The following is a 27,813-nucleotide window of genomic DNA, read 5'->3' as shown; positions in this document are numbered from 1 at the left end:
CCTTGTGTAGGAGGCCAAGCTATCATTCCTCATGTTCTCATAGTTTCTCTGTATCCAGGAAACACCCCAGAAAACAAGCCTGGCTGGCTGTCCTGCCGGCGCTGCAGGACTGACCATAGGCAGTCTCCTTCAGTTCATGGGCAAAGGTCTCTGGAGCTGCATCCATTTGCATCCCTCCTCAGCTCAGGCTCACTGTGAAAATGTCTTTGAGTTTATCTTCTAAGGCTTTTACCAAAACACAGTCTCACACACATGCACACACATGTTTATACACACACACCTACACACACACATGCGTGTGCGCGCACACACACACACACACACACATCAAGTTTTCTTTCACATGCCCCCCCCATAAAATCATTGGGATTTTATAACAAGAAAGTAAACCTTAGGAAATGGGGTTCAAGCTTTTTAAAAGCAGGACTTGAGTTTAGGGTTTATAATTGGCTGCTTTCACTTTCCTCCTTCCCTGCCCAGTCATCTGATGCCGCCTTCTCCTCGGGAAGGAAACCCGGCAGACTGAGAAAGAACAGGTTATGAACCATTGAGCAGTATAAAAAGATTAACGGATGGGCTTTGTGTGTACGCAAGCCTGTTCTTTCCAGCTAGCCACAAGTCCCACTGTCTGCTACGGTATTGTGTAACCTCACTGCATTTTATGGTTCTTTTCTGACTTCATCTTTGCCCCTACACCATGTGTGAATTAGTTTTGATCTGTGACATTAGAGAGCAATAATTTGGAAGGCAGAAACCCTGCCTTTCATTATGAAGTTTCCAAAACAATTCTAAGAGATTTTAAACACACATACACGCACACACACGCACATGACCTGGGCATGGCACCCTGTCCTACTCTCAGATTTGTTTACTACTGATGAGAGGCTCAGGTCATTCTGGCTCTAACTGGCTTTACCAAAAACAAATCAGTACATGTTCAAGTGTGTGACATCGTTATCTTAATCATAGAACTGCACCATGAATCATGGACTGTGAAGGATAATGTTATTTAGGCAAAGCCAGAAAGATTTTCTATTAAAGAAGAAGAGTACATATTTTATTTGTGTGTGTGTGTGAGTGCCTGTGGTGTGTGTGTATGTGTATGGTGTGAGTGTGTGTATGTGTGTGTATGGTATTCGTACCTGTAGGGGATGTGTACATGGTGTTTATTCCTATAGGGTGTGTGTGTATGTGTTTGAACAGATGGTGTGAGTGCTTGTGATATGTGTGTATATGTGTGTATATACTCATACATATGTATGAGTGTGTGTATGTGTGAGTGTCTGTGATGTGTGTGTACGTGAATGTGTGTGTGTGTGTGTGTGTGTGTGTGTGAGGGGGAGGGAAGAGAGAGAGAGCGCCTGTGATGTGTGGCTGTTTGCACATCCACTGTGCAGAGTGGAGCCTTTGGGAGTGGCTCTCACTTTTCCCCTCATTAAGGGAGGGTCTCTCTTGGTTTTTGTCCCATCTCCATGGACCGCAGGCTAGCTGACCCTTAAGCCTCTGTCCATGCCTCCCACCTGCAGGCAGGAGTGCTGAAATTACAGCTGTGTCTACTACACCTGGCTCTTAACAAGGGTCCTGGGGATCAAATTCAGGCCCCCAGGCTTACACAACACGCAAACACTCTTAAACTCTGAGTCAGCTCCCCAAAGCTCCCAGGTGGCTTCTAAGTTATTTTTATTGATTTTCTTAAAATTTTAAACTTGTAATTTTAATTTTTTGTGCATGTGTGAGTGATCATGTGCACAGATGGACTCGTGTGAGGAGGTCAAAGGTTAACCTTGGGTGTCACTCCCTGGGAGCCAGCTACATTGTTTTGGAGATAAGATGTCTTTCTCACGGGCACCTAGGGTACCTGGTTAGGCTAGGCTGGCTGGCTAGCAAGCCCCAGGGACCCCAACCCCATCTCCACCTTCTCGGCAGTGGATTACAAGTGTGTACCTCGACATAAAGCTTTTTACATGGGTGCAGAGACTAAACTCAGGTCCTTGGGCATTGGCAGCAAACATTTTACTGACCCCCCAGCTCCCCATTTCATTATTCTTAAAATATCAATTTGACCCACCCCATGACTGATTGCCATATTTAAAAACCATGAGACAAAACTCTCGTTGGGCGTCTGTGAGGGCCATGAGAGTGTGATGGAAATAGTAAGGCCGCCATCTTGTTCCGTGGGGTAACTGTCTTGACTGGTGGAAGTGGAGTGAGGTGTGTATCTCTATCTTCATCATGTTAGAGAAATCAAACGCAAGCAAGGAGAAAACAATGCTCCAAGTATATTAATTATTGTTTTAATATGCTAGCATTCCTTAAGATACTGTATAAAGTTCCCGTAAGTTCTCAGCATTGTTTGGTAGTCCTGACTGCCTACAAGTGAAAAGCTCACCCATCCTTCTGGAGGAAATGCCGTTTCTCTTGCTGGTTAGGGGCAGGCTGTCTTGTGCTGTATCAAAAAAAGATGAGAGCCTGTGATGGTTTTCATATGCTGAGAGTTGTATGTACCTACAGCTCTGAATCAGAACATATACTCTTCCCAAAAAACCATGCGCAAATAGGCCAGATTGCTGGGCAAACTGTGTGAATCTGCCATGATGCTCCCGTCTCGTGCGATAGAATCTGCTGTTCCAGGAGTAAGACAGCTCAAAACTGAAGTATATGGAGGGCCCCTTTTGCAGTCTGCACATTGAAATGAAAGCCCCCAGACTCTGTGCCTCTCTGGTCCCCTCCTCCACCCACATTTCAGATCCCATCCTCCAAGTTACAACAATTTTCCAAGGGTTACTTTTCCCTTTAAACATTTTAACTCCCTGTGGGTGTGTGTTCTATAAGAAAAACCCTTTTAAAACAGGCCTTAATTGTATAAAAATTTCAGCTCTTCGTTCGCAGCACCTGTAGACTTACTCATTCTTTCCAGTCATCCCACAAAGACCTTTAAGCACCTGCCATAGTCCAGACAACGGGCTGAGCAAAACAGAAGCAGCCAGTGAGCCCAGGGAGCATATGCCAGGGACAAGCACACCCTGTGCTTTTCCACCCACTAGCCTTGTGCAACAGGGAACCAAAGAGTGAGTGGCAGAGAGCTGCAGTGATTGCTGGGACCAGGAAGAGAATGCACAGAGTACATCCTCCTTCCAATGCTGCAGCGGAGGGCATGGGCTAGCCAGCGAGTCAGCCTGTCTGTAAGACTAGCCCCAGCAGCCTAGACTGGATGTGACTCTCTGAGAAGGTTGACACGGGGAAATGCTGTCCAGTGGGCAGTGTCTGGGTCCTTTTCAGTCCCCACTACAGAGGACTGCTTCCCTTGGTTACTGAGGTTTTTTCTTACATCCCTCCTTCTGGAGTCTGGGGGCCTGCATTCAGTTGCTCCGCCCTCCCTTCCCCCCATTCACCATAGTCAGAATTTCATGTTTTAGTTTGACTCTCCGATGACCTTGTTGTCATGGAGAAGCCACACGTGTTCTGTTCACTGTGAAATACTGTGGCCCATATTCGTTATGTCATGTTTTTAATGCGATGTTAGGGTCAAGGTCTGGGCCCTGGTATCCCTAACAAGCTAGGCTCAGCTACCTGTCCTCAGGAAGTTGATTGGAGAGAGACCTAGCAGCAAAAGGCTGAGAAAGGAAGATTATTTATTAATGTGGCCACACCGGGGAGAGCAACAGAAGTGAACTGCCTTCCCCACCCCCAGTCCATCTTTGGGATTCAGATTTGTGGTTTATGTTAGTAGGGGCAATAGGTACACAGAACTAAGTGGGTCCTGATCAAGTGGTGTGGTCCCCATCCATCGGTGACTTATTCTTGCTAATCTCCCACAAATTCCTCTGCTGGCTGATACATTTTAACCTTTTTCTTCTCCTAGCACTAGTCACCCTAGGGGAATTCCAATTTCTTAGACCCATTGTTTCAATAGTCTGAGAGCCAAAGGCAGGGCGCATGTCTCCTTTAGGGTATCAGCATTCCTGCCAGGGCAGTTACTGGCTGAGTAGATGTGAGGGCACCGAGTGGCCTAAGGGTCCGTGGACGCATGCCTCCACTGAGGTTGCTGTGTGCTTTCTTGTCTCCTCTGCAGATTAATTGGCACTGCGACTGTCTCCCTGAAGGACCTGACTGGGGACCAGAACAGATCTTCACCCTACAAACAGATCCCCCTGCTAAACGAAAAGGGACAAGACACTGGGGTGAGCTCTCTGCTTGGTGGGAAGACAAAATAGGATGGTTAAGTAAATACTCATTTAGGAAAGACTTTTGTTTGACAATCTCTATGCAAAACACTGGAAATCTGGCTTTCATGATAAATGGATCCATTTGTAAATTATATGAACCTTATCCTCCTCAATTTTCAGTCACAGAGTCAGCAAATTTGAGGTTTGATTTAGATTTGACAGACCTCCATATGGTAAGCTGGACCCCTCTGGATGTAGCTCAGTGCTATCCATGTGGGTGTTGGCATTTGAGTGGTTGCCATTAACTTTGGGTAGCTTTGATAGCACAGCAGATAAACAGAAGGACTTTGTTATTGTCTATGTTAAGACAGTAATGTTATGGCCACTGTCACCACACTGGTTGCCGACTACTTTCTGATCCCAGCCCCTCTGTGTAAGTATATATTGGCTAACATAAAACCAAAATTCAAAGCAGAGTGTGGTGATGCACACCTTTAATCCGAACAGTCAGGAGACTGAGGCAGGCTGATCTCTGTGAGGTTAGCCTGATCTACATAGCGAATTCCAGATCAGCCATGGATACACAGTGAGATCCCACGTTAAAAAAAGAAGAAGAATTCAAGTGTGTTTCACTCAAGCAACTCTGGTTTTGACGCTACATGACTAAGCAGTCTTCAAATGCTCTCGTGTTCAGCCCATGACTTCTAACCCAACCTGGGTCAAAGTTTTATATTAGAGGTATCACTGTAATCCTAGTCACAGTTGAGGCCTCTCGGAACCCAGGGGAGACGATGCCAATGAGGCTGCACTGATCCCTGAGGCTATTGGCTCGACTTGAGTCAGGATTCTGATCATAACACATGTATCCAAAATGCCCTCTGCCATCTAACTACCCAAAACCCGGCAGAGAGAAATGATGCCAAGGCAAGATAGGCTGCCTGTGGTTTTTATTTGGCTTGCTGGTGTTTTTAAAAAGCACAGAAGAGAGAGTTCATAGACTATCCAAAGCAGCAGAAGTGTTGGGATTGCGATGAACACTGCCCATGGTATGCCTTCATCCTTACTGAGATTCCTAAGCATCCCTAGGAATACTGAGGCAACTGGGACCATGGCATGTAAACCAGCAATCTGGGGATGAATCACCATGGGCTCTGCTGGGTTTTAAAAGTACAATTTCTCATGTTAAGTTTGAGTCCCATGGTGTCGGCACACATAGCCTTCATGTTGGCCTTGGTCTGTGGAATAAGTAGCCATTGATGCTTCGCTTGTGACTGCTGGCTTGACATGGGACTGTGGGTGTCCCCAGGCCAGTCTCAGGCACCGAATGTGCTGATACATGAGGAAACATTTATTGATTAACAAACAAGAAAAAAACAGGAGCATGTGTCTATACATGCACACATGAGAGTCACTAGCCATAGCAAGCCTGTAAATGAAGGAAGAAAGTTCCACTTAGATTTGGACTTCAGAAAAATAACTAATAATTCTAGCATTAGTATGTTCTAAATACTAGAATATCTTATTATTTATTTTATCTTCTTTAAATTTTTTTTCCAACACAGGGTTTCTCTGTGTAACAGCCACAGAGACCAGACTTGTAGACCAGACTGGCCTCAAACTAAAATCATTTTTTTACCTTTATTTTTATTTTATATGTATGGGTATTTTACTAGTATGTATCTCTGTGTACCACATGCATACAGTGACCACGGAGACCAGAAGAAGGTATCTTATCACCTGAGACTGGATTTACAGAGCCACCATGTGGGTGCTGGGAATCAAATCCCAGTCCTCTGTGAGAGTAGTTGGTGCTCTTAACCACTGAGCTACCTCTCCAGCCCCTGCATTTTACCTTCTAACCTGACAAGTGTCTTGGGGTGCCAATGGAAGTGGAGAATCCTCCTTTGCAAAGGACTTCCTTAACTTTAAAGTTTTCCTTTCCTCACTTTGGGTATTAAAATGCCTTCCTTTTAGGAAACGATTGTGGTAGTCAATAGACAAGTGTTTGGCGAAATAAAAGTTAGCAACTCGTCCTCAAGGTTGAGGATGAAGTTCAGGGCAGAACAGTTTTCTAGCATGTGCAGGGCCCTGGTTCCCATCCATGGTACTGAAGGGAAAGGGGCAATTACAAATTTTTCCCTAGCAAACTTTTTTGAAGTCTTGTAGGTTCACAAAATATAAAGGCATAAGCTTTGCTTTGGTGCCCTTTTTGTTTGATTCTTAGGTGTCTTGGGATCACAGTTAACCTGGGAGGGATGACAATTATGTTTAACTTTATGATTTGTGCATTTGTCTTTAATCCGACTCAGTTTCCCCTTTCATTCTATCTTATGATTATGCTATTATGCACCTTCTTGCTAGTTACTTAAAAGTCTTTCCTGGAGAGAAGTATAAAAACACACCTCAGCAATCAGTATTCATGAGCAGCAAGTGAAGCAATCATTCTAAATGAGCATGTCCGTTGGTAATTCTGTGAGCAGAGGCCATCGCCAGTGCAGGACAGAAACTAGCTGCAAGTTCACACACGCTTCTTACAGCTTTATGTCAGTCAGTCAGGTTGCCCCCCTTGGCAACCTGTGACAAAGCAGCTTCTTTCTCACCCTTCCCTGGCTCAGCTGGGGGAAGATAGGAATAGTCCAATGTGACATCACCCTTGCCACCTTTCCCATCTCACTTTCTTGGCCAGTCCTCCCAAGACTGCTACCCCTACTGAATTGTTCATGCTGCATCTGTAATGTTCTTTCCCTTGCACTAACGCTCTATGCAATGGGTTCTTTCTATTCAGGCCACCATTGACCTGGTGATCGGCTATAACCCACCTTCGGCTCCACATCCTAATGACCCGAGCGGGACCAGTGTGTCAGGCATGGGTGGTAAGTTGGCCTTCCTGAAGTTCCCAGGAGAAGCAGCTAACACATGCAGAGTCTCGAAAGAAAGCACCTTTTCAGTGCCCATAGCAGCCTGCCCACCAGATGGGTGCAGTTCTTTACAAAATGCCCTTCCGGTAGAGGGCAGACGGAACAGCTCCCATGGTGAGCACTCTCTCAGCGCTCATCCAGTACATACAGACGGCGGCACCATTACAGAGCTGCCTCAGCTTTGTGGTTTCCGCTGGAAACCGGGTACCAGGCTGTGAGATTCAAGAGCAGCTTCTCTGCTCTCCTCCATGTGCCATGGCTCCCAAAGGTGTGACTGATGGGATGTGTTCTCAACCACTTGCCCTTGGACTTTTCTTCTCTGAGCCCTGGTCCTCTTTCCTTCCCCAAACACTCATTCTGTCTCTAGTCAATTATTTCCGCAGCATAAGCCACTTGTCCTCCTGGGTCATATTGTCATCAGATGTCACTCTGGACAGGGGCAGCCTGGGGCCTCTGGGAAGGGCTTCAAGCCTCAGGTAGAGGGAAGGTCTATAACACAACCCAGTCTTTCACAAGGTTGAGTTTGACTTTTCCTTGATGTTTTCTGATGACAGTGGTACTGAAAACGAGTTTTATTCCAGTGAAATAGGAAGGATTCAGAACAAGCAGTTTATTAGACTCTCTAAGGCAGAGGGAGATTTTGTCTTTTTAGATTGGCCCTAAGAGCCTAAACTACTCTGTGCACAAATATGATTTCCCCAGAGTGGTGGGCTCTGCTTCCTTAGAAGTGAGTGACCCTCACAAGGAAGATCGCCCCCACCCCCTGCTGCCACAAAGGCTCCCTTTACCTAGGCTCGCTCTTTCTTTCTTTCTTTCTTTCTTTCTTTCTTTCTTTCTTTCTTTCTTTCTTTCTTTCTTTTTTGAGAGGAGGGATTGAGATAGGGTTTATCTGTGTAACAGTCCTGGCTGTCCTGGAATGAGTTTTATAGACCAGGCTGGCCTTGAACTCACCTCTTGAATGCACCTGCCTCTGCCTCCTGAGTGCTGAGATTAAAGGCTTGCGCCACTACCACCTGGCCCGAGACTCTTTCTTTTCTTTTCTTTTTTTTTTTTTTGTTTTAGTTTCTGTTTTTGTTTTTCGAGACAAGGTTTCTCTGTAGCTTTGGAGCCTGTCCTGGAACTAGCTCTTGTAGACCAGGCTGGCCTCGAACTCACAGAGATTCACCTGCCTCTGCCTCCCGAGTGCTGGGATTAAAGGCATGCGCCACCACTGCCCCGCCCGAGACTCTTTCTTAGTTCTTGGCATGATGTCATCTGTGGAAGCCTGGTCCTGGTAGCACTGTAGACTGGAGAGTCTACCCAGGCCCAAGAAGCTGTGTCCTGACAGCTCAATGTCAGGCCCTGGGCAAGCACGTGCCAGGTCTCCTACAGAGGTTCCCACGATCCTGGTCGGCCTGCTAGGCTGGTCTGAGATGGAGATGAGCCAGCACTTAGGTCCCTTGGATTGGGGTTTTAAAGACCATCACTATGCACTATACTACCAAAGAGCAGGCTGGGTCAGGGACAACGTAAGTATAATATGACAAGATGAAATGTCTTGGTTTAGAAAAGAAGAAGATTCACTCACCTGAGTGTATGCTTTGTCATATAAAGTGGATTCCTCACCAAGGCTGGGTCAGGGTGACATTCAGCATGCTGGCTTCATACTCAAGCGGAAAGTCACTTCTTTGAGAATATACAAAAAAAAAAAAAAAAAAGAAGAAGAAGAAGACAGAAAGACGAAAAAGGAGTAGGGGAAGAAAACTAACTTTTGGAAGACAAGACCACAACTACTGGTCTCACTATTGCACACCTTAATGGAATACGCAGGACGTCTAGTCTAGAATTATTACCCCTTGCTCCCCTTAACTTATATAGCTATTTTCAATTTTTTTGTAATTTTACCTTGTTATCTTTTTTGAATACAAAACAAGTATCTGCTTATTAAAATGCAAGCATCACAGAAAGGACCTCAGAAGACAAAGGAATTAAAAAACTCATTTTCCTAAGATATATCTGCCAGCAGCTACTGCCAGTGATGAGTGCTGCTAAAGGCATCTCCTCACACAGTGGCTGCTGCACACAGTGTGAAATCTTAACGACAGAGCAATGCTAAGATGGGCAAAGAATGCCCTCTGCAAGCTGAGGAAACTGGCTATTACCATTGACCAAGGAATTGAACTCTGCGGGAGTTCCCTTTGAAGGATGCTTTCGATGAGCCCTTAGGTCAAAGTGACAGAGATGTAGCATGTGGGGGCATTGGTGGCTGATTGGCAGTATGTCATGTCAAAGATATCCCCTTCGCTGGCCACTTTGGAAGCTGGGCTGAGTCGGTCCGTCTACAGACTTCGCAGCCTGGAAACTTGTTACCATGGCAACTTGTCCACCTTCTGCCAGTCAGCTTGACTGGAGTGTACATTTCTGTTACCAGAATGAGCTATTTTTAAAACCGCACATCTATTTTTAAAGAACCATCTGTTAAATGTATATTTTACCCTGCTAAAGAAAAGCAAAACTTCATTCATAGCCTGACTCCAGTATTTCAAAACTATATCATTTCATGAACAACAAAGCGCTTTCACTTGGAGGTAAATTTGATCTACTTCAGAAAAGCAATTAATGATACCTGTGCACGTTGCTTGCAGAGATGAGAAAGTCAATGCTTGGCCACAAGGAGCTCACAGTCAATACAAAGATAAGATGTAAACTGAGTAACAACCGCCCAGCCAAGGTGATAAATTCTTCTTCAAAAATGAACCAAACAGGGGCTGGAGAGATCGCTCAGTGGGTGAAGAGCAGCGGCTGCTCTTCTAGAGGACAAGGGTTCAATTCTTAGCACCCACAAGCCAGCTCTCAGTGATGTGTAATGCCAGCTCCAGGAGATCCAGTGTCTTCTTCTGGCCTTCTCTAGCTCTGCAATGAACATGGTGCACAGATGTATACACAGACAAAACACCCAAATGCACAAAAGAAAATGAAAGCCACTTTTTAAAGGAGCCCAACAAATCATTGCACGTGTATCCCATCATCTTCTGTCGACAGGCCCATGAGGTAGTGTGTCCTACACTGTGCTGGCAAAGGCAGATGCGTTTCTCTCACTAAGTACTTTTCTTCAGTAGTGAGTGTGTGCGTGCGTGCGTGCGTGCGTGTGTTTGTGTGTGTGTGTGTATGTGTGTGTGTGTATACCAGAATCATGTCAGCAGTTTCTTGGGGGCACACTTAGTGCTATTTATCCAAGTGTTGGGTGGAAGGATATTGATATCTTACAGTAGCACATAGTTATATAACTTCTAACAACAGTAAAGAAAGACAAAAGAAACCCAGAAATATTGTAGACATCCTGCTGCTATGTTACCCTTTTGGTCTTCTAAGCTTTCTTTTTTTATGTTCTATATTATATTTTTTAGTATAATTCTTTTTAAAAATTTATTTATGTATTTTATGTATATGAGTGCTTCATGAATGTCTGCGGACCAGAAGAGGGCAACAGATCTCATTACAGATGTTGTGAGCCACCATGTGGTTGCTGGGAATTGAACTCAGGACCTCTGGAAGAACAGTCAGTGCTCTTAACCACTGAGCTATCTCTCCAGCCCCTCTGTATTATAATTTTTAACTTACTCTGAAGATACTGTTCTGGTCTACAATGACCTTTGTTTCAAGATCATAAGATTCTGCCTTGACCTCTACAGATACCTAGCTAAACTTCATCATAAGAAGGCAGATTAATATCACAGGCAAAGAAAGTTGACATCGTGGCAATGGGAAAAATGATAAATATTGACCAAAGGAGTGGCAGGAAAGAGACTATTCTAGAAAAGCCTGTTTATTGGGAATAGAAAGGATTAAGTGGGTGCTTAGGCAGAAAAAACTAGTGGTGTGAGGGCCTGGAGAAAAGGTCTCTGTGCCCTAGGATGACGGCTGGGTGACTGGGCTAGGGATCTTCCTCAGTGCCGTCCCTAGGCAGCCCTGTCTACATGGGGAACTCTTGCCAGGCTCTCCCTCCCTCCCCAGCAGTGTAAGGGGAGAGGATGGCCTGCAGATATGGTGCCATCTGTGCCATCTTCTGCTTGGTGGAGAAAGTGCGTGAGGAGAAGAGCAGGGTGTGTGGAAGGAGCAGAATGGTTGGCACCTGTGGGGAAAGGGGCAGTTCAGATGCCAGAGGCTAATGTGTTTAGGTATCCGAGCATGGCCAGCTTTTCTGTGGTGGGTAGGAAACAGTACCTGTTACCAGGACTGCACATAGTGGCAATCTTCAGAAATATTATTGCTGAGTCTCTGGAAAGAAGATAATTTATTTGGGGAGTTGGGCAGACGCATGTGGTTGAGTTGCTGGTGTTAAGATGGAGGACCAGTGCCAGGTATCAATGGAAACATCCCTGGCAGAGTGAGGCTCACACAAAGAGCAACTAGCTACAGGTGATCAAAGCTAGGAACATTGTTAGGAAGCAGGGTGGCACTTGCACAGGGTCACAGCTAGATGGGGACACGAGGACTCTGAGCTGCAATGAGTCAGCAGATCTGATTCTGAGCATTGGTGCATCCATTCTTGGGTTGCCAATCTCTCTGATGCTCTAATTCCCTGCACCATCAGGAGCCTGGATTAAATGACACCTAGGGTCTCTAACCATTAAGTTCTATTTGTTGTTGTTTTAAGGCAGGGTTCCACTGTAGCCCAGGCTGGCCTGGAATCTACTATGTAGTTGAGGCCAATTTTAAATAGCAAGAGGAGATAAGGTTCATTTAAGTGTGCTAGTTGGTCTGAAGTTGGGAGCTAGTTATTTCAGGAGAGAACACACATTAATAGGATGGTTGATTTGTAGTTGAAAAAATGGAGAAATTTGCATCGAGGATTTGTTATCTCATTGAAATAAGCAAGATTATTAATGGAGAATGAACCTTTCCAGGTAAAAATAATTGCTAGGTGCTGGAGGCTGGGAGCGTAGCTTGGTGGTGAAATGCTTGCTTAGCTTGTGCATTATTCCAGGCATATTCTCAGCGCTACAAAAGGTAGGAGTTGGGAAAGATGAAACCAATTTGACCTTTGTGGCTTATAGGGGCCCTCTCAAGTCAGGATCCAAGCAAGCTTTGTCTTAGAAATGTTGGAGCTAGCCAGGTCACCCTAGACGTCCACTTCAGGTTCGTGAGAGCAGTCGAGATGGTGTGTGCCTTTCTCAGCTGAGCTGAGCTGTCTAGGGGCAGAGGAGAAGAAGTATAAAGTTGAACAACCACGTGGGGATGATGCATGATAGAAGGAGGGCAACCACAATGTTAGATCACAGGCTCCAGCACCTAGGAGACTACAGAAGGAATCGGGGGAGTACCAAGCAGGCAGCTGGTGTGGGTGGTATGGACTGGGGCTGCCCGTGTAGAGAAGTAGCTAAGCAAACTAGGAAGAATGAAGAGATGCCTTCTCTAGTGGGTTGAGTAATGTCCCCTAGAAAGTCATGTGTATGTGAAACTTTAGAACCCATCATTTGGAAATAGTGCGTGGATGTGGTTGGTTAAGATGAAGCTGTCCTGGATTACGGCAGACTCTGCATCCCATGACTGGTGTCCTTAGGAGATGAAGTAAGGACACTCAGATATGCAGAGAATTGGTCACATGACCACAGGCAGCAGTTGGAGTGATGCCTGGCTGCTAAGAACCACTAGGATCCTCAGTGTGGGAAGAGATAGGAGGACTCTTTCTCAGAGTCTTCATGTGGAGTGTGCCACTGCCAACACCTGAGATTTCTCTTCCAGAGTCTGGCGCTGCCAGAGAACATTGTTTTAAACCATCCAGTTTGTAGATCTTGTCAAGATAGTGCTGAGAAGATGCCACACCCATCCGCTTGGCAGTTCCTAGCTTGGCATTGTGCTTTCTGGTCATGACAGAATCAATCAGTTATTGTGTGTGGCCCTGGGTTACATACATGCCTGGGTCTCCTTAGTGTACCATGCCAGCATAGACACTAGCATGTTGGGAGGGAAGCAGCCTGTGTAGAGGGTGTGTTCAGCAAGACCTTAGGGTTCTCTTGTCCTTCATGGAACACTTACTGTTGTTCAGAACTGAAGGGAGAGGTTCAGAATCCAAAGAGAGATTGAACAAATGGGGCTATTTTTTGTCTTCTAAGCTTTCTTAGATCCTATAGAGAACCAGGATTTGAAGTTTTGTCACGTGTGTGTCTAGAGGTCAATGCCTGATGACTTCCTCAGGTGCTCCCCATCTTGTCCTTTAAAATGGGAATCTCTCTTTGGACTCATTGAAAGGGCTACAAGTTTGGTTCTCCACGGCATTTCCTTGTCTTTCAAGCTGGCTCCTGAGATGAGAGCATACTCATCATTCAATCCAAGATATTCTTCTCCCTGTGCTCTCTGCCGTTCTTCTGTCTCTTTGAAGGCAGTCCAACCAAAGGTCATAATACACTATAAATGCATTTTCTTAAAGAAGCTGCATCTAAGCCCCAGCTTGCCACTCAGTGCCACCAAGAGCATCTCTTTTTCACCTGTTACCTTGGAAACAGGACACACCCAGGAAGCCAGGGTGCTAGACAGTTGCAGGCTAAGGACCATCGCTAACTGGACCCCCTTCCATATTTCAGAAGAAGAGGATGAAGATCAGGATGAAGACAGGGTAGATGGCATGGTCAGGGGCCCTGGACCCAAGGGGCCATCTGGAACACTGTCAGAGGCTCAGCTTGCTCGGAGGATCACCAGAGGAAAGAGCAGCCGGCGGATGCTGTCCAACAAGCCGCAGGACTTCCAGGTGGGAGGGCTCTGCTGCTCTGTGTATTTGCTGTCAGCCCATGGCCACTGCTCTGATGTCATGATAGACCTATTCCTGTGGGCAGAGGCTCAGCTGCTGGAAGGGAAATAAGGGCGTGAACCCAGAAAGGAGAGTCCTATGAACACAAAGGGTTTACTCAAAGAAGACAAGCTGTTCAGAGGGATGTAACAGGAACCTTCCTTCCCTTTGGAAGTAGGCAAAATAGCAGCTCTGTACCTGTTGAATTTTTCTTAGCGCTCAGCTTGAGTTTATCGCAGAGACACTTGACGACCTGGCAAAGGGCTACAGTGCCAGGACCTAAGCCTTCCCTGCTCTTCCCAGTCTAGCTCTGACCCCTTTCTCCTGCTCAGCTGATCTGGGTTGAGGAACCTGTCACAGTTCCCATGTTGGAGATGTTCAGAGAATGCTCCTTCCAGACTGAGGGTCTCAGTACCGTAAAAAGTGCCTGCTTGGTTTCAGCCATCCTTATACCTGAGGATTCCTTTGCACCGCACAACTGGGAGAGTTTGATAACAGCTCTGCTTTGTGCCTGCAGATCCGAGTCAGAGTGATTGAGGGCCGGCAGTTATGTGGCAACAACATAAGGCCCGTGGTGAAAGTCCACATCTGTGGTCAGACACACCGAACAAGAATCAAGAGAGGGAACAATCCATTTTTTGACGAGGTAAGTGGGCGGAGAATGCGCGGCCCTGCTCGCCCAGTCTGTCCTGTTTGTACACGCCCCCTCCTCCTGCTAATTCCACCAGGTTCACAGAGGAGGGAAACACAAGGGCTAAGGACTGGAAGGTACAGCCCAGGACTCCAGTGTAAAGCACGAGAGAGACGTGAGAGCCATGTGGGCTTGGAGCCATCTAGCTAGCGTCCGTTGATTTCCGACTGTCATTCTCAGTTTCCCTGTGGGCCCCTTCATCCTGGTGACGGAACATGTGATGTCACCTGCATCCACCCTTTCTCTTTAAGAGTACAAAATGACTCTGAAGGTTGACTGTGCATTCATATTTTAAGAGGTATCGAATTTTGCTTGACTACAAAAATAATTCATATTAAAGGAAAGCCGCACGAGCAAACAAGGTCTTTTTGTTCCTTGTACCGAGAACACAGTCTGGTTCTGTTGACTTCTGTGACAACTCAGTGATGCTTGATGCCTTACCAGTCGTCTCAGACACTGTGAAACCGTAACTGGGTATGGGCAGAAACGGTTTCGCAGTCTCTCGGAGGCCAGCTGTGCTATGCCGAGGAGACACAGCTCTGAGCTTCCTGGGGCGTGAGCTCCATACTCTGCTTTTGTGCCTAGGTCCTTCCTAGTCTCTTTGTTTCCTGCAGCTTCTAATCCCAGCCCCATTCAGGCTTTGTCTTTTTTCCTGTCTACATTCACAAAAAGCAACCAGTTTCTTCTCTTCTACACCCTGTCTCCTGTCTTGTTCAGATGAGGTGGGGAACCCCATTTTCTTCAAACCTGTACTTCTTAAGTCGATGACAGACAATAGCACATGGATGCCTATAGACGCCAATGACTTGGGGCTTTAGCCATGAGCCCTGTCAGTTAACGCTTTTGTGGTGTAGGCTTTATGTTGACTGAGCTGCTATGAGGAGGGCAACAGGAGTCTCTGTCTTCCTCAGAGTTTTCACATTCGTCACCTCGACCAAGTCATTAGCTCATATTACCAATAAAACAATGAAATGACATGCATACCTTTTGTTTGTGTGTACCTGGTAACCAGGCATTGAACCCAAAGTGACAAGCTATCAGCACCAGATCCCCTGGACCTGAGTCAATGGCTAATATCTGAATGTGTTCTGTGTTGTTTGACAGCTATTTTTCTACAATGTGCACATCACACCTTCTGAACTCATGGATGAGATTATCAGTATTCGGGTAAGGGGATGCTGCTGCTGGGGCAGGGGAATGCTGCTCACTGGCCACTGGATGAAGGCCGTCAGCTCACCCCCTCTCCTTTCTTCCAGGTTTATAATTCCCATTCCTTGAGGGCAGATTGTCTGATGGGGGAGTTTAAGGTGAGTGGCAACTGCATACTTCTTTCAATTACATAAAGATGAGAACTCTCAGAATAGAGAAACTGATTCATAGCCAAGCCTCAGGGCATACATCTTGGTGACATCTTAGGGTTCTAGGTAAAGGGCAGACACCATGATTTTTACTGCATGCTTCATGGGTTTTGTCTACCTTCAAAGTATAATGCTAATAGTTACATAACTCACCATATGCATGGTACCTTGGTGTGTCACTGAGAGCCCTTGCCAGCTCCCCTCTCTGGATAGAAACAAAGCCATTGCTGCAAAGGATGTGCTCGGTGATGGCAAAAGCCTCCTAACAAGCTGTACTCACCAACGGTCCCAGAGCTCCGTCTGCAAAGCCAGTTAAGTTAATGAGAAAAGAGAGTGAAGCTGGGCAAGAGAAGCTAAACTTTTTCAAGTAGTTCCTCCTGGGCCGGTTCTTGATTGGCGCCTCAGTCATTCTCAGAGGATGGGCTACCTTCTGAAGGAAGAAGCTCCAGTCACTGATGTGTTCATAGGATGATCTGGGTCAGACACACCTCTGGTAGTACCCCCTGCTTGTCACCTTGGTAAAATCTCTTAACCGCTCTGATCCTCAGTTGCTTCATCTGCAAGATGGAGTCATCACTATGAAGATGTGGAAAGACATCATGGAACTGTCCTACCAGTTTAGATTAGATTGGTACTTACATTAGGACTGACCAGAGAAGAAGGAGGGTGGGACGGTAGATGGGGCCAGGTGATGTTCTGCAGGGTGACTAATGGTCCCAGTTTTCTCTGATACTTTCAATGCTGAAACTCAGAAAGTCTCAGGCAAACTTGGACATGTGGGTCACCCTACTTTCATAGTCTTTTCCAACCCTAAGTCATTCATTGAACAAGGATTCATTAAGAGTCTTCTACATCAGGCATGGTGCTGATGCAGACTGGATGAGGTGGAAATTTAGATCTTGGAAATTCAGAGGAAGGGTACTGTATCCAAACACAATGCTGTCCATTTAACTTGCTTTCATCTTTTCCCCAGATTGATGTTGGGTTTGTGTATGATGAACCTGGTAAGTAATGTCCTCCCTGTCAACCTGTATCCCAGCTCCTTCTAATTCTGAAGAAAATTTTAGAGCTTAAGAAAATCTCAGCGATTGAAGAACTGTCTTTTCAATGGTGGGGATCAAGTTCAGGTCCTCATAAATGCTAGCAAAGAACTCGTCTTCCATAGAGCCATGCCGACAAGTGCATCACAGGAGCACTGTTTCTGAGATGGGGAGGGTGTTTGATGATTTTAACACTCATAGATAGGTAATGTCTTGGTTTTGTGATGATCTCTTGATCTTATTAAGATCAAGTTATGAATGTGCTACGGAGCTTGAAGATTCATGCTTGAGTCGCACCGGGATACGAGGGTGGGACTAAGATGTCGGCAGAGCAAGAACATGAGATGCTGATCTGTGGACTTGACTGGGGACTTGAATGAAATCACAGACCTGCCAGCACATCTTCATAATGTCCCTATCCTTTGTTTCTTTCCTAGGCCATGCTGTCATGAGGAAATGGCTTCTTCTCAATGACCCAGAAGATGCCAGCTCAGGTGCCAAAGGTTACATGAAAGTCAGCATGTTTGTCCTGGGAACTGGAGATGAACCCCCTGTGAGTCCTCATCCTCTACCTTCTGTGGTTGAATAGAACTTAAGCAAGTGGGCTGAGAGACAGAGCTCAGACTCCAGACTGTCACCCTCACCCACGATTCCTCCGATTCCTAGAAGCTGTCCTTTTCTGGTCACCAATGATCATAGTAGCTCAGATTCCTTCTTGGCGCTTCCTAGTATTTATGAGTCTTTCTTTTAGGGGCCAAGGGTACTGAGTCAGGGTCTCATGTAGCCCAAGCTGGCCTCAGCTCTGGTTAGAGCTATGTAGCTAAGGTTAGCTTTGAGCTTCTGATCTTCCTGACTTCATCTGCTATGTGCTGGGATTACAAGTGTGCACTAGTGCATCCAGGAATAAGTATTTAATTTAAGAAATGTATTTGTGTTTAATAACTTCTTTGTATCATTAGAAAGACCTGAATTCTTCTGTACGATGGTTCCTTACCCCATCACTTCCTTCTTCCCAAAGGGTTAGTGATAGTTCTGAGAAATCAGACAAAAAACTAGGAACATGAATTGGCCAGAGAGAAGTGAGAACACAGGAACACACACACACACACATCCTCAAAATGGGTTTTCATGAGACTACAGAAGGATGCAGAAGTATTGAAGCATTGATGTTATAGAGGTTTTGAGGCTGAAGGAAAATCAGTGGGTGAACCTTTAAGCTCCAAACATTAGAGATCATAATGGGGACAGTTCTGAGCATCAATAGCTTGGTTTGTTTTGGAAATGCATCTTTTTAATCTGTGCGATTTTAACCATGTGCCTCTGATAGCCCGAGAAACGAGATCGTGATAATGACAGCGATGATGTGGAGAGCAACTTGTTACTTCCAGCCGGGGTAGCCCTCCGGTGGGTAACCTTCTTGCTGAAGATCTACCGAGCGGAGGACATCCCCCAGAGTATGTACTGCCCTAGTCATGTGTGGGGCTTTTTTTTTCTTTGAGATGGTACATGATGAACTCACTCCGAATGCTAATGAATACTCCTTCCGTGGGTTCCCCCTGAAAGGCCTTCTTAGATTTACTTCCACTCATCCCCCTACTTCCAGGATGCTTTCTGAGAGGCTGCTGGATAGCCATTGCTCATCCATCTTCCTTCTTGAGCACCTGCCTTTGACTCTTTGACTGATAAAGAGAGTTGAGAAGTAGCGTTTTCAACCTCCTTTTCTTACATTAAATTTAGAGTGTGAGTGTGTGTGTGTGTGTGTGTGTGTGTGTGTGTGTGTGTGAGAGAGAGAGAGAGAGAGAGAGAGAGAGAGAGAGAGAGAGAGAGAGCACAGGAAGTCAGAGGACAGCTTGTGTGAGTCCCTTCTCTCCTCTCATCATGTGGGTCTTGTAAGCAAGGGTGCAGTGAAGTCACTGAACTGGACCACTTTATAGGGAGGAAGAAGGGTTTATTGGGGATCAAATTGCCAAGCTTTCTCTTGGGGGCTAGAGAGCATCAGGGTGTGGTCTTTGAGCTGATACGGGTTGCTCAGATTGACCCGGAACTAGATACCTTTGCCTGAAGGTGATCTTTGAAGGTGGACTAAAGGAGGTTCCTGGTAAACAGAAACTCATCTTTAGGCCTCTGTTTACCTGAAACGATTCTCCTGTTTACATGGCCAAAGTCCTTATGTTTATGACACTGTCACCAGAACTGCCATTTTGGGGGTCTTATTTGGACCTAACAGATCTCAGGGACTGAATTCAGATTGTAGGTCTTTGTAGAAAGTATCTTTACTTACTGAAACATATAACTGGCCCCTACTAACTTCTGTTTGTCCTAAAGAAAATTTTAAAGTTTTGTATCAAGAAAATGTGTTTATTATTGGGCTATTAAATATAACTGAGCAGGGGTGGGGATGATGCCCAGTGGGCAAAAATGCTACTCTTCAAGCTTGAGGATCTGATTTCAGATCCCCAGAACCCAGGTAAATCTGAATGTGGTGGCTTGAATGGGTTTAGTGCCCCTAAAACTAGATGAGATGCCAAGACCCCTGAAGCTGGGCAGGCCCACTAACCTGGCATGCATAGTGTAGTGACAAACAACTCAAGAAAGAGCCTGCCTCAAAAACAAGTCAGCAGATAGAGCTAGACACCTAAGGTTGTCCTCTGACTTCTACATGTAAGTCATGTCATGCATGTACCCTCATGTACAAAGTATGTACACATACATCATAGGCACATATATGCATGAAACAAGTGAAAAATATTTTAAGAGGTGTAGAGCAAAGTATAGTCAAGTCTCAATAACTACATATGTCTCCATTGTATTATGAGGCATATTTAGTGAGAGGCTGAACACTTGACAGCAAATGTCTTACAGAGATTCCTCTGGAAGGGACCAAGCACAGCATCATTTCTGCCTCCTCTGCTGGCTACGGGGCACAGGACTCTTTCCCAAGTCCCCAGGTGGCAGCACAGACCACTGGTGTCTTTAGGATTTCCTTCTTTTCCTCGGAACTCTGCCCTCCTTTCAAAGATTCTAGAATGTTCCCATACTATCTTTCGCTCAGAAATGTCTTCAGTCTATTAAATTTAGCTTCATATCATTCTTCCTACACTGACCCATTCACCTGATTTTAGTCCAGTTTGAAGTTTGATGAAACAGACACTCACATGTGTAGTGTGTTGACACGTGAGAACTACACTACTTAGGAGTATATTGACTTTTCTTACATTTCTCTAAAATGTTATATTGGGCCTTCCTCTTGACCTGATACACATTCTCCAAACTGGACAAAGGCCTGAATTTGACAATTGGCTCTTACCCTAACCAAATAGATATCTGGAATCTTCTTTCTTCTATGAATGATTAGTTCCTTTTAACATAGGAATGTATCAGTTTATTTCTCAAGGCACTCTTGATTATTTTAAGACTTTGCAGGGAGAAAACAGTTCTTTCCTTCCCTCTCTCCCACTCCCCTCCCCCACTCTCACCAGAAAAGAGAATTTCTGCTGCTCCCTTGCCACCCCAGAGAACAATTCTTCTTAAATCTCTTTCAATGTGTTGTTTAATTTCATTGTTTTAAGAGAGTAGGTTTGATTTCTGCCATGTGACTTTCCCTTTCCAGTGGACGATGCCTTCTCACAGACGGTGAAGGAAATATTTGGTGGCACCGCAGATAAGAAAAATCTTGTGGACCCATTCGTAGAAGTCTCCTTTGCTGGGAAAAAGGTTTGTATGTGATCTAAATGTGTGTATCTCTTAGAACAGACATTTAAAGTGCCATGACTTCTTTGGGGGTGAACTCCTAGTTATCTTTGGTAAGAAGCCCCTAGTCATGGGCCACCCTGCAGAGAGACTGGTTATTTGAATCTGGTTATGCCAGATTTCCCCCATGACATTATTTTGGAAGTGAAAAGTATACAGGACTCAAATTAGAAAATTCTGCCTTTCAAAGATTATAGTAGTGAAAGCTGCCACTGCATTGTTCTTGTTATTTCTCAAGTTTAACTATTCCTTTAATCTTGGGCAAAATCCTCCGTCAGCTGTTCATCATTCTGCCGTTGCGATGAAACACTCTGACTAGAGCCCCTTAGTGGACGAAAGGGTTTGTTTCCCTTTCCAGATCAGCGCCCATCATTAAGGGCAGTCAGACAGGGATTTAAGCAGGAACTGGAAACAGAAACCACAAAGGAACACAGCTTACCTGCTCAGTCTCTGGCTGGTTCCTAGGCTCATGCTTAGCTAGCTTTCTTACACAGCCCTGGACCACCTGCTTAGGGAATGGTGCTGCCCACAGTGGACGCAGTCATCCTTCATCAATAGGAGAGCTGTGGGGGACTCGTTTTATGTAGATTTGACTATGAAAACAAAGGTTTGGCTGAGTGAATACTTTCACACTAGGGCACCATGGTGTGGGAAAAGGAATACAGTTGCCCATATGGAAGAAGTTATCTCAACAAATGATTTATTTATACACTGCTGGGATATTATGGAAGTTTAGAAATGTCATGATATCACAAGATTTCTTCAGAATTGACAATGACTATCCAAAAGACAAATGTTCCCAAAGCTCTGCAAGTCAGCATCTCCGTGTGGAGTGTAATACACTACCGTGGATCTGTCTATGGGTCTGTCAGCTGAACTTTTGCTGTATAGTCTTGTGGACTCGTGACAGTACAAAGCCCTGGTTCAGTCCCTGTCACCAAGACGAAAGGGAGGGGTTGGGAGAGAGAAAAACAGAGAGGGAGGAGGAGAGGAAAAAGAGAGAGAAGGAAGGAGAGGAAAGAAAAGGAGGAAGAAAGGAGGGGGAGGAAAGGGAAGGAAGGAAAGAAGGAAGGAAGGAAGGAAGGAAGGAAGGAAGGAAGAAAGAAAGGAAGGAAGGAAGGGATAGAGGAACCATGTATAGGTTACTAAATGTATAACTAAGTAGACTGCTAAAGTCACAATCATAGGCACACACACGACAAACCGTAGCAGTTAGAAATGTGACTACCTACTGTTTTTCTTTGGTGATTTTTGCAGGTTTGCACAAATATAATTGAGAAAAATGCAAACCCCGAATGGAATCAAATTGTCAATCTTCAGATCAAGGTTTGACTTTCTTTTCTTCCATAAAAACTAAGAATATTGACTCCATTAGTTAGTGAATCAGTGGAGAAATAATTGCCTTTTTCTCTTTCACTTTAACAGTTTCCCTCCATGTGTGAAAAAATAAAACTGACAGTGTATGACTGGTGAGTTGAAATGGATTCAGCATTAAGGAGCTGAACATTTGGGGACCGAGTGCATTGTTTTAGGTGACTTAACTCACACCTTTCGGTGTATTTGCTATTCTTCCACAAGAAACCTGAACATGGAGCTGGGTGGCGGGGAGTTCTTTAAAAACACAATAAAACAACAACAACAATAATAATAATAGTAATAATAATAATAATAGAAAATGCTTTTCAGAAAAGTTTTGGATATCTTAGCTCAGTTGTTCATAACAAAATAAGGGAGGTAGTCACCTGAAAATACTTAAAATAAGAAATTAAGGAATTTTAATTCCATTAGGCTTTCCAAAATAGATTTCAGAAAGAGTAAATCAATATTTAGGAAGAATCACCAAACTGTCTGAAAATAATTCTTTGTTATTCTAAGAAAGGAAAATTGATAAAGTTGCATTCCCAAAGGCAAAAAAAATTTTTTTCATTAAGTCAAGCATGGTAGTATGTATCTGTGATCCCCAGAATTTAGAAGACTGGGGGGCATTGTGAGTTCTATATCATCCTGGGCTACATAGTTAGACTGGGGCTCAAGAAAAGACAGGAAAAGGGAGAGGGGAAGGAAGAAGGAGGGAGTTTATTGCAGTATTCTTACTAGACTAACTTTTTAGAACAATTGACCATCATAAGACTGTTGGGGAGGCTACTTGTTGGTTTTCTGGTCGTCCAGACTCCCAAAATAATCACACAGAATCTGTATTAATTGCAAAATCGTTTGGCCGATAGCTTAGGCATATTTCTAGCTAGCTCTTACATTTTTAGTGAAACGAACAAGCAGCCTCCCCCAACATAAGACCACTTATAGAATGTTCTTGTTGAATGGAGTGTTCAAATGATGGTCCCTTAGCCCTCTGAGGAAGAAGCATGGGCAAATGTCATCATCACCTCCATGGTGACTCTGGGGGAGGGGGACAGGGACCACTCTCAGCTTCACTTCACAGTAAGAACATTGAAGCTCAGAGAGGTCAGGTGGCTTGCCCACAGACAATGTTCATGTACATGCCAAACAGAAGGCCTCTCTAGGATGCCTCCAGAAGGGCACGCATTGATATTTGTACTTGTAGTGAATACTGGCAAAACGTTCCCCACAGTTTAAGTAAAATTTAAGTTTTAGCCAAGCAGCTGTGCTCTGAGAAACAATATTTGTCATATAGTAGGCGTTCAATACATATTTGAATTTAATTAGAAGAGACTTTTTCTCTCTTTGATAGATTCCTAGATATAGCCTATTATACTTGTTAAGCCATTTAAGTCACCATAAAAATTGCTGTGGACGTGGTAAGGCATAGCTGACTAGTTTACACACCATAATTACAGTCCACTCACGAACCCATAAAGTAACATCATATAAACTGAAGTGAGGCCATTTGAAAATCCTTTGACTTTTCTGTGAATCTCAGCTTCACGACAGCAGAATGAATGGTCCAATTGGACCAGGGTTTCTAGAGTGGCTGGAGAGTCATCTGGACTCGCAGGCTGTGCTACATTCCTGGACGCTAGCCCAGGTTTCCTGAATTGAACTTGGACAGATGAGGTTGGGAACTTTCCACAGAGTTCTTAAGTACAGTAAAGATTGAGGCCACTAGACAGGATCCTTCTAACTCTTCTGTTAAGATTATTGAAATGAGCCAGGCGGTGGCAGTGGCACAGGCTTTTCGTGCGAGCTCTCAAGAGGCAGGTGGATTTCTGTGAGTTCGAGGCCAGCCAAGTCTACAAAGTGAGTTCCAGGACAGCCAGAGCTGTTACACAGAGAAACCCAGTCTAGCCAAAACCGAAACAATAACCACCAAGATGATTGAAATGAAGGTATAACTTTACAGGCAGAAAGTGTAACGTCTTGTTTTACACAGGGACCGGCTTACCAAAAATGATGTCGTTGGAACAACGTACCTATACCTCTCTAAAATTGCCGCCTCTGGGGGAGAAGTAGAAGGTAAGTCCCTTGAGGGTCAGAACGAGACTGGACTCAAAGCTTCTAGGAAAGAAGGGGCCGAGGTGCTCCAGTAGAGAGTAGTAGTACTTACACAGAAAGCATGAACTGAGGTGGTCACCTAGAAACAGGCTTGATGCCTTAAAAGGCAAGTGTGTTTGGGCACAGGACTGTGACCCCAGTTGCAGAGGGGACTAAGACAGGAGAATCACATGTTCAGGGTCTGCCTGAGCTACAAGAAAGTTTCCCTCTAGCCTAGGCAATGTAACACGACCCTGTGTCAAAATAGGAACGAAAGGACTGGCAGTGTAGCTAACAAGCAGAGTGTGTACCTAGAGAATACAAAGCACTGGACTCAATCCTTAGCATCCCCACCCACAGAAAACTCCCCCCATATACACACAGAAGCACAGTGAGCCCAGTGAGCCCAGTGAGCCGTGACAGTGGTGTTTTGGTGATAAACAGCAAAATAATTAATGATGGAAGCAAAGAACAATTTAAAACTGTTTAGCTCTCTTGCTCCCATCCAAACCCCTTTTGCCAGGAGCTGTTTTAGAATTGTCTTGCTTGTCAGTATAGCGCCCACACATCGCTGTGCCTGTTGCTGCGGTTTGGTGCATATCCAGGGAAGTACTTAGATAAGAGGAAAAATTAACGTCAGCACATTAATGCCTGCAGCTCGAGTTTTCCAGGTGCCAGTAGATTAAACATGTTGAGGAAAGTGACGTAATTTGGAATAAGATTTTTGTCTTGAGAAGCTGAAGTTTCCTTTTATCCTAATTTTATGTGTTTTAAGAAGAACATCAAGATGGGGGTGGAGAAATGGCTCAGTGTTAAGAGCATCACTGCTGTTGCATGGGACCCAGGTTTGGTTCTCAGTACCTTCAAGGTGGCTACAACCGTCAGTAACTCCAGTTCCAGGGGCTCTGATACCCTTTTCAGGCCTCTGCACACACTGTACATGCATGATCCACATATACACATGCAGGCAAAACACATAAAATAGCAAGTAAATCGTATCAATCCTAACCAATGTCAAGAACCTGGAAGGTCCTAAAGATAGGGTTTTAAAAAGGTACTGGTTCCAGATCTTGAGATGTTAAAAAGAAAGACAATTATAAATCTCAGGGGAAATGAACAGAAATGCATGGCTCAAATATAAAGTCACGTGTAGCACTATTTCAAGCAAACAGCTGAAAGTCGGAATGAGATTACACCTGCGCATTCTCTGCTGGAGGGATCCCACGACTGGAGCTTCGGCAAAGAAAATGGAACAGTAGCCCCTTTCTCTACAGAAAAAAAAAAAAAGATTAAGATAATAATTATTTATTTTATTTCTTTTAAGCCCACAGCCCTAACTCTGAACAGAGCATAGAGGCCGTCACCCTTCTCAAATGTAAAACACGAGCACAGAACATAGAGATGGGAAGTGGACCGAGGAAGGGCAGGCATGCTCCGAGGCTCTTTGTGTTGAGTGGGCATTATAGATGCACCCACTATAGGTTAAAAACAAATCAGCAGAGGCTCAAAAGGGGCCACATCTGTAGAGAGGATGGGCAAAAGCAACCCAATCCATTTATTAAGTCAGGACTCATTAAATAATATCTCAAGGTAGTGGTTCAAGAAATACCGGTAAAAGTATTTTACTTCATGATAGCATCAGAACCAAACCCAGGAATTGTTAGAGGCAGTTTCAACCCCCTTCTCTGAGAATTTCTGCTATTACAGGTCCTACAGGTAGCCTGGTTCGGGGTCTGAGAATGACAAGGAGCTGCCTCCCCCCACCCTGTGCCTCCCCTCACCCCCCACTCCATGTACACAAAGAAACAAACCATGCTTTGCATCACATAATCCAGGGCTAACTACAGGTGTTTGCTTATATTACCTCAAACCAAATTAACTTGCATTTTCTGGCCATGGGCCCAGCTAAAGACACGTAAATGTTGTATTAAAAGCATGCCATGTTGTTAACTTCACCCGCTTCCTATGGCCATGGAAACCCAGGTCTTCTCAAATGCCAGCTCCTTGGCGCTGGTGAATTTGGGTTATTCACATGTGCTGGTCCTACCACTTGTGACAAAGCTTTTCATCCAGTTGATATTTAACTGGTAAGACTAGGATGGTGAATTCAGAAGGCTCATGGGATTTGGAGGTGAACTGGGGATTCCCTGCTGTTGCTAAGCTGCTTACTCAGCACAGAATACGATTAACTTTGCAATGTGTGTTTTTATACTGTCCATGTTTCTCTTGTTTTTAACCAATCATATTTTTACTACATAGATCTCTCCTCTTCGGGAACTGGGGCTGCATCATATACAGGTTTACGCTTTGTAATTTTGCTGTCTTCTAGAGCTTTCTATCTACTGTCATCTTGCTGAGAATATATTGATTGCTTGATTGATTGCATTAGAACCTTCTCCTTGGTGTCTCACTGTCTCAAATGCGGTTTTACTAGAGTTAGGATGTTTCATGAGTTGTGTGTGCTTGTCCTGCATGACTAAACATTGAAAATCAGTGTGATAGCCAGCCTTTGTGCCTTGTTTCATCTTTCACCCTGGTACACACCATTCTGTGTGGCTTTACTGCAAATAATTGGAGAAATAATACTTTCTGTGATTGCTTATACTCAATGGGTAGAGATGCGGGGCACTACTAAGTCAGCAATTCTGATAACGTGTGAAGTACCTTCGCACCACCTCTGATGTCAGTCTCTAGGTTGGAAGATGAGAGTCCTTTCCACTTCTCATGCCTCCCCAGTAGGAGATATCGTAACATGTCTTTGGGTTGTGCAGCACTCGCCATTTTTTGCAAGTTTGCTGATTGTTGGCCGTCACAGTCCTCTTAAGGCAGATGTCATTGTTCCTCGAATAGATGAGGATTCTGAGTCAGAGAAGCAGTGGCTTTAGCAACTGTCGAGTGCGAATGTTTTCTCTGAGACGCTCTGCTTCAATCCTTTATTCCTAACCAACACTCTGGCCCTCTCCACCACTGAATGTTAAAGACATAAAATCAAACTAATGAACCAAATTTGATCTCCATGTTATTGCCCAAGAATGCTCCTAACTCTGCTTTTTGGAGAAAAAAAATCCATCCCTCTTCCACTTGGGAGTCTTCAGACTGTTGATGGAAGCTCTTGTCTTCCCCGTGGTCACCCATGATTTCCTCTGGATTTGACTGTTGCAGAGACAGAGTTTATCCAAGTAGCAGCGACAGAGTCAATGAATGGCAACCTGCTTAACACTTCCAAACACCGTATGGTCTTAGAACCATAAGGAACTCCTCGAGACATTTAAGATTTTCAGTGTACTTTTAACAGCACCTATTATACTCCTTGAAGTTAAGTGACATCTTTATGGGTGACATTAAATAAATCTGGCACATCATTAAATGACTTCTTAAAACAATATCATCTTTTACTCCAAATGTGACAAAGTTGTAAACTTGCAAAAAATGTGAAGATCAATCTATGATTCTTTCATTTAAATAGCATTATTTTTGTAAGGATAGGTTTTCTAAATTATCCCATTTTTTGTCTAGCATCTTAAAGCAATAGTAAAATAGAAATATGGCAGGTCCCAAGGTATTCATAATTTTCACTAATATAACTAATTCACAAACTAGAGGAAAAACTTCATCTCACCTAACTGATTACTAACTAACTTTTATTTCCATAGTGTGAATGTGAAAGGCCTGCA

At 44.5% G+C, this 27,813-nt stretch overlaps 1 protein-coding gene across 2 annotated transcripts in view; it reads left to right on the top strand.

The window, feature by feature from the left end:
- Positions 1 to 27,813, top strand: part of Myof (myoferlin) — a 144,822-nt gene that overhangs the window by 38,505 nt on the left and 78,504 nt on the right. Inside the window, exons 4-17 of one of the 2 annotated variants that reach the window (XM_038323623.1) lie at positions 4,073 to 4,181; positions 6,952 to 7,039; positions 13,648 to 13,811; positions 14,368 to 14,496; positions 15,646 to 15,708; positions 15,798 to 15,848; positions 16,873 to 16,903; positions 17,377 to 17,492; positions 18,267 to 18,393; positions 20,550 to 20,653; positions 21,947 to 22,015; positions 22,115 to 22,158; positions 24,039 to 24,121; positions 26,399 to 26,437. In XM_038323623.1, coding sequence (XP_038179551.1) covers positions 4,073 to 4,181; positions 6,952 to 7,039; positions 13,648 to 13,811; positions 14,368 to 14,496; positions 15,646 to 15,708; positions 15,798 to 15,848; positions 16,873 to 16,903; positions 17,377 to 17,492; positions 18,267 to 18,393; positions 20,550 to 20,653; positions 21,947 to 22,015; positions 22,115 to 22,158; positions 24,039 to 24,121; positions 26,399 to 26,437 — 1,217 coding nt within the window. The remainder of the gene's footprint in view (positions 1 to 4,072; positions 4,182 to 6,951; positions 7,040 to 13,647; positions 13,812 to 14,367; positions 14,497 to 15,645; positions 15,709 to 15,797; positions 15,849 to 16,872; positions 16,904 to 17,376; positions 17,493 to 18,266; positions 18,394 to 20,549; positions 20,654 to 21,946; positions 22,016 to 22,114; positions 22,159 to 24,038; positions 24,122 to 26,398; positions 26,438 to 27,813) is intronic. The other variant, XM_038323629.1, reaches the window with a different exon arrangement.

Source organism: Arvicola amphibius, chromosome 1 (genome assembly GCF_903992535.2).
Source record: "Arvicola amphibius chromosome 1, mArvAmp1.2, whole genome shotgun sequence".
In the NCBI taxonomy this organism is placed as follows: Eukaryota; Metazoa; Chordata; class Mammalia; order Rodentia; family Cricetidae; genus Arvicola; species Arvicola amphibius.
Note: the sequence above shows the minus strand (reverse complement) of the source record. Positions and strands in the feature narration are given on the sequence as shown.